We start from the raw sequence: 6,939 nt of genomic DNA on the forward strand, positions 1-6,939 counted from the left end.
TCCCACCGCTCAAAGAAAAAGAAAGAAAGAGGGAAAGAAAGAATGAAAGGATCGAGGACGTGTGTGTGTGTGTGTGTGTGTGAGCGGTTCCACGGGCCGCTGCGCCTTTAAGCGTGACGTCACGGTGACGCGGCGCACGGAGGGCGTGGCCGGCCTGTGAAATGTCAGGCAGGAATGGCGCTCGGCGCGGTATTTTGAACAATCGCTTTCTCCTCTCCTCGGTTCTCCCTGGCAGCGCAGCGCGGCGTCCGGACCCCGGGTAAGCTCCAGCGCGCGTCGGCGCCTCCCGCCGGGCCCGAGCGCACCGCACCGGGGCGGGGGAGCCCGCCGGGGGGGGGGAGGGAGGGAGGGGAGGGTGGGGGGGCCCGGCGGAGAGCCGCACGCGCTCCCGGAGCCGAGCAACATTAATGTTGTGCTAGCTAGCTAGCTAGCTCGGGTTAGCAAGCTCAGCAAGTTCGGAGGAGGAGGAGGAGGAGGAGGAGGAGGAGGAGGAGGAGGATGGAGCTTCTGGTTCTGGTTCTGGTTCTGGTCTGAACAGCACCGCCTATAAATCCGGTTTAGTGAGCGCAGAGGACAGATGTGAAGAGTTGAACTCAGAGGAAACTACAGGCTAACTTAGTTGTTTTGACGAGCTACAAAAACAACCTGCTTTTTCTTATAACTGTTAATTTTTGGTCTCCAAACGTCACAATCCTCCCGCTTAATATGATATAAGTGAATTAAAGTAGATAAACTGTTCTTTAAGCTGGGAAAAATGACAAAAACCAGATAATAAGAGTAGATCTGAAGCAGTAGCGTGTCTCAATAACAATATCTGTGGATGTTTAACTAGGTTATATCGTGTTTATAACTAGTTATAGTGGCTAGAATCGAAATGCCAGGTTAGATATAACCTGGGATGAACGTTGTATGTACATATTTATAAGTTATAACGTTGTTTATAACTAGTTACACTACAATAACTGGCATCTTACTGCCAGGCTAGATGTAACCTAGGTTTAAGACTAGTTCTAGTATGTTAACTAGTATCTAGGTTTGTGATAACCAGGGAACTAACCTTGGAAAATAGTGGCTTAAAAATCGCACCATAATAGTATAATCCTATCAAAATAAGAGCATATATGAATGTTTTCTTGGGTTTACGGATGTTTTTAACTACATGCTTTCTTATTTAGACACTCCAGAGCTACTTTTACTACTTTAACGTGACTTTTATCCACAATTATCCCTGGTTATGCCAAACCTGGGTTTACGACCAGGCATGTTACGTTAACTAGTACCTAAAACTCAGGTTTAATAACGTGTGGAATGTCCATCCGCTGCCCAGGTTCCATCAAACCTGAGGTTTGTGTAAGTTAACCACAATATAACTAGTTATAAACATCATATAACTTTGCACAACATCCACACAGTTTTATTTTGACACGTGTTTAACACAAGACCTAGTTCTTCCACCAGCCAAAGTTAGTCCCTGGTTATAGTCAACCTGGGTTTAAGACTAGTTATGTTACGTTAACTAGTATCTCGAACTCAGGTTAGATTTAACCTGGTGGGGGGGAAAAACACTCTGGCTGTGGATTTGCCCTTCAGTTTGATATACAACCTGGGTTAAGACTAGTTATGTTGTGTTGACTAGTACTCTGAGCAGGTTGGTAATAACCAGTGACAGGAGGCTCCTGGAGGCCCCCCGTTGTTTACACTGGTTTTCTCGGCCGGGAGTTGCGGCTGCGGGGGTTTCTGCGGTGTGTTTGCGGGGGGAGAGGAGAGGCTCCGCCGGGCGGGGCGAGGGGGTGAGAGGGGGGGGGGGGGCTCTCCCCCTTGTCCCCTCCTCCTCCTCCTCCTCCTCCTCCTACTCCTCCTCCTCCTCCTCCTCCTCCGGCGGCGTTAGCCGCGGAGCTAACCGAGCTGATGACGGGGGGAAAAATGGCGGATCTTTCGAAATCCACCCCGGGGGCCTGAAATAGAAGCTGAGCCGTGCAGGAGCCCCTGACCGGCGGCGGGACGGCTCCTCCCAGCCCGCCTCCCGGGGCGGGGGGGGGGGGGGGGGGGTCGGGGGGGAGCCCCTCCAGGAGGGGACCGGTGCAGCCGAGCAGCTTCACCCCGGGATCAGCTGTCAGACTCCACCCTCCGCCCGCTCTCCCGTCACGTGACCAGGTCGGCACGTCACGTGGCCGCCAGCGGACCCGTGTTGATATTGGCTGCAGTAATCAGAGGCGCAAAGTAACGAAGTGGAAATATTGAAGTTACTAAAACAACAGCTGGCGTGTTGGAGCAGCTTTGGGAGGAGGAGGTCACACTTTGTAATCCACTACTTTTACTGTGACAAGGAGTAGGAGTAAAGTATGTCACCTTACGTTACTGCAATCAGGATGTATTTGGGATTACTGGAGTTACTGTAACTCCGTGGTGTGTGGGTGTACTTTTGGACTCCAGTACTTCATTGAGTAGAGACTACACTCTGCAATCCACTACTTTTACTATCATACTGTGTGGAAGTTACATGGATACTTAAAGGGTAACTTGAGTTACTATTGTTTGACGTGTACTCTTGAGTATTCTTTTCAAACATAGACTGACGCTCATGCTTGGCAGATTACACCTTGTAATCCACTACTATTAATATCGTTACTATTAATATTAATAACAAAAGCAAGGGTTTTTTCCCCCCAGATGTGTACTTTCACAGGCAGAAGTACTCAGGTTACTGTGATTAGATGCTGTGTGTGCTTTAGGAATGGCCTGAGTACAGATTACACCATGTACTCGGCTACTTTTTTTTAAATCATTTTGTGTGGAAGTAACAAGCGTATTCCTAGGAAAAGAATAACTGAAGTGCCGCTGAACATTGCTCTGGAGTACTTTTAGTTTTACTGCAGTACAATTCACAACACTTGTATCATAAGGAATGAAAGTAACAACTGTCAAGTAATCACATTACTCTCATTACTTCCTATTTGGGCGACACTTGTACTTTTAGGACTGAGAATTGATAATTGATTAAAGTGAATCGCTCCCCAGTTTGAAGTACCTGTACTTCCTGTGATGGTTGTACTTCCTGTGATGGTTGTACTTCCTGTGACGATTGTACTTCCTGTGACGATTGCACTTCCTGTGATGGTTGCACTTCCTGTGGTGGTTGCACTTCCTGTGGTGGTTGCACTTCCTGTGATGGTTGCACTTCCTGTGATGATTGCACTTCCTGTGATGATTGCACTTCCTGTGATGGTTGTACTTCCTATGATGGTTGTACTTCCTATGACGATTGTACTTCCTGTGATGATTGTACTTCCTGTGACGATTGTACTTCCTGTGACGGTTGTACTTCCTGTGATGGTTGCACTTCCTGTGATGGTTGTACTTCCTGTGATGGTTGTACTTCCTGTGATGGTTGTACTTCCTGTGATGATTGTACTTCCTGTGACGGTTGTACTTCCTGTGATGGTTGTACTTCCTGTGACGATTGTACTTCCTGTGACGATTGCACTTCCTGTGACGGTTGCACTTCCTGTGATGGTTGTACTTCCTGTGATGGTTGTACTTCCTGTGATGATTGCACTTCCTGTGATGATTGTACTTCCTGTGATGGTTGTACTTCCTGTGACGATTGTACTGCCTGTGACGGTTGTACTTCCTGTGATGGTTGTACTTCCTGTGATGATTTCACTTCCTGTGATGATTGTACTTCCTGTGATGGTTGCAGTTCCTGTGATGATTTCACTTCCTATGATGGTTGTACTTCCTGTGATGATTTCACTTCCTGTGATGATTGTACTTCCTGTGATGGTTGTACTTCCTGTGATGATTTCACTTCCTGTGATGATTTCACTTCCTGTGATGATTGTACTTCCTGTGATGGTTGTACTTCCTGTGATGATTTCACTTCCTGTGATGGTTGTACTTCCTGTGATGATTGCACTTCCTGTGATGATTGCACTTCCTGTGATGATTGCACTTCCTGTGATGATGTAACGTGTCCTCCTGGTTGTCCAGCAGTGACGAGCAGCTGGACGCCAGCAGACATGGACGTGGTGTCGCCGGAGCTCAACAGCCTCCTTCCCGATGAGATCATGGACACCGAGGCCGTGGAGGACGCGCCTCACGCCCAGTCGGGCGGCGGCGGCGGCGGAAGCGGAGACGCCTCGGTTCCCATGGAAACGGACACGCCCACGGAGCCCCTGCGCCTGTGTCCCCAGGACGGCGCCGCCCCCGGGCAGACCCTCGCGGCGCCCACGGAGTCGGCGCTCAGCCTGAGCTCCGGCGGGCAGCTGTCCATCTCCATCTCCAGCACGCCGGCGCCGCTCCTCGCCCTGAAGCCCGCCCTGGCCACGTCCACCGCCGCCGCCACCAGGACCACGGACAGCGTGAGCGGCGCCGCCGGCGTGCTGCAGAAGCTCGCCGCCCCCCTTCACCATCTCCGCCGCCAACCACCAGATCATCCTCAACAAGGTGGCCACGGAGGCCGCCAAGGCCGCCGCCGCCGCCGCCAGCGCCACGCCGCACATCCTGAAGCAGGACGGCCAGAAGCTGCTGGTCACCGCCATCGGGAAGCCGGGACAGCCCATCGTCCTGCAGCTGCCGCACGCCGCCGGCAAGCCCGGCGGGCCGCAGGCCTCGGGGGAGGCCAAGGCCCCGGGGCCGCAGTTCAAGGTGGTCACCATCGGAGGGCGCGCCGAGCAGAAGGCCGTGGTGACCGGCGGCGGCGCCAATCAGCTGACCACGCTGCAGGCCCAGCAGCTCAAGACCGTACAGGTAAGGCGGCCGCCGCCAGCCGCTACTTTGACCAGGAATTGGTTTCCCCTCGTTCACTACTGGTGTCGCTCAGGAGGACGGCTGTGGAGCCGCTGTTAGCATTAGCATTAGCCAAATGTTTTCTGCTAATTGTTGCTATTTAACTGAACTCCTGTTTACTGGAGGAGGAGGAGGAGGAGGAGGAGGAGCCTCGTCAATCCTGATAGTAACATGAAACGTCTCCAGCTAGAAGTAGCATTAGCTTTAGCCTTTATCCACAGTGGCTACCATTAGCATTAGCGTACCTAAACTAGCAAGTTAACCTTTCTTTCTAATTCACGTTGGTAGTTTATCGCTTTTGTTTTGTTTCTTCTTCTTCTTCTTCTTCTTCCGCTTCCGCTTCCGCTTCTTCTTCTTCTTCTTCTTCTTCTTCTTCTTCTTCTTCTTCTTCTGCTTCTGCTTCTTCTTCTTCTTCTTCTTCTTCTGCTTCTTCTTCTTCTTCTTCTTCTTCTTCTTCTTCTCTTCTTCTTCTTCTTCTTCTTCTGCTTCTTCTGCTTCTTCTGCTTCTGCTTCTGCTTCTTCTTCTTCTTCTTCTTCTTCTTCTTCTTCTTCTTCTTCTTCTTCTTCTTCTGCTTCTTCTTCTTCTGCTTCTTCTTCTTCTTCTTCTGCTTCTTCTTCTTCTTCTTCTTCTTCTTCTGCTTCTTCTTCTTCTGCTTCTTCTTCTTCTGCTTCTTCTTCTTCTTCTTCTTCTTCTTCTTCTTCTGCTTCTTCTGCTTCTGCTTCTTCTTCTTCTTCTTCTTCTTCTTCTGCTTCTTCTGCTTCTTCTGCTTCTTCTGCTTCTTCTTCTTCTTCTTCTTCTTCTTCTTCTTCTTCCGCTTCTTCTTCTTCTTCTTCTTCTTCTTCTTCTTCTTCTTCTTCTTCTGCTTCTTCTTCTTCTTCTTCTTCTTCTTCTTCTTCTTCTTCTGCTTCTTCTTCTTCTTCTTCTTCTTCTTCTTCTTCTTCTTCTTCTTCCGCTTCCTCTTCCTCTTCCTCTTCTTCTTCCGCTTCTTCTTCTTCTTCTTCTTCTTCTTCTTCTTCTTCTTCTTCTTCTTCCCTCATAATGTGTTATTTAAAAGCGTTAACATCAGATCATAGAGCATCTTCCTCCTCTCAGTGGCGTAACGTTCCCGAAGCTCAGCTCAGATGGTTGTTCCTCCTCAGATCGCCAAGAAGAACCCGTCTTTCTCCGCGGCGCCGATCAAGTTGATCATCGCGAAAACGGTGAACAGTAAAGGTCTGAGTCCTCAGACGTCGGTTCCTCCGGTCATCACAGGTCAGAGGCCACGTGCATGCATGGGGGGTGGGGGGCGTGTCTTCCGGGAAGCCCCTCCCCCACCACCGCTCCTGACTCCTCCCGCCCCTCTGTCCCCCAGGACGGGTCCTCACCCAGACGTCCCCGGCGATCCCCCCCAGGACCATCACCCTGTCGGAGCCGCACGGCGCCGCCGGCCTGCCGGGCAAGAAGATCGCCATCTCGCCGCTGAAGACGCCCAGCAAGGTGGGGAACCTCCGCAGGGCTTTCGGGCGCCAGTTTGCAAAAAAAGCTCCGTCTCCGTTGGAAACGGGCCGAGCAAAACCGCTTCACGGTCTGTCGTGTCCCCCCCCCGTCGGCTCCGGCAGGTGACGGTGGTCTCGGTGGCGTCCCCCCTCCTCCGGCGCCTCTCAGAAGTCGGTGGCCCTGCCGGTGAACGTGGCCCTGGGCCAGCAGATCCTCACGGTCCAGCAGGCGTCGGCCGGGTCCCCGGTGAAGGTCCAGACCGGACAGACGTCGGTGCAGGTGAAGGTGACGGGGGGGGGGGTCCGGGGGGGCGGCAGGCAGCCGGTCCGCCGGCGGGCTCCACGCTCACTCCTCTTACCGTCCCCGTCCCCCCTCCTCCTCCCCCCCCGCAGGGCGTCAAGCCGGGGCAGTCCGTGGCGGTGGGCGGGGTCGGGGGCTCCCAGTTCAAGACCATCATCCCCCTGGCCGCTCAGACCAACGTGCAGCAGATCCAGGTCCCGGGGAGCCGCTTCCACTACGTCAGGCTGGTCACCACCAGTACGGCCAGCAGCACCGGGCCGGCCAGCGGGCCCAGCACCAGCTCCATGCAGACCGGTGGGTGGGGGGGGGGGGTCGTCTCGGGGGGGTCTTGGCATCGTGGTGCGTTGGATTGTGACTCTGGTTGTTGATCAGGT

The 6,939-nt window shown here is 52.5% G+C and overlaps 1 protein-coding gene across 1 annotated transcript in view; it reads left to right on the plus strand.

The window, feature by feature from the left end:
• The first annotated feature begins 202 nt into the window (after window positions 1-202).
• Window positions 203-6,939, plus strand: part of lin54 (lin-54 DREAM MuvB core complex component) — a 13,511-nt gene continuing 6,774 nt past the window's right edge. The window contains 9 exon segments of the mRNA XM_080521543.1: window positions 203-259; window positions 3,991-4,400; window positions 4,402-4,749; window positions 5,929-6,040; window positions 6,141-6,265; window positions 6,388-6,411; window positions 6,413-6,544; window positions 6,658-6,859; window positions 6,938-6,939. The exon segment at window positions 6,938-6,939 is cut by the window's right edge and continues 78 nt beyond it. Coding sequence (XP_080377669.1) covers window positions 4,020-4,400; window positions 4,402-4,749; window positions 5,929-6,040; window positions 6,141-6,265; window positions 6,388-6,411; window positions 6,413-6,544; window positions 6,658-6,859; window positions 6,938-6,939 — 1,326 coding nt within the window. The 5' untranslated portion in view covers window positions 203-259; window positions 3,991-4,019.

Source organism: Blennius ocellaris (assembly GCF_963422515.1).
Source record: "Blennius ocellaris genome assembly, contig: SCAFFOLD_87, whole genome shotgun sequence".
Lineage (NCBI taxonomy): Eukaryota > Metazoa > Chordata > Actinopteri > Blenniiformes > Blenniidae > Blennius > Blennius ocellaris.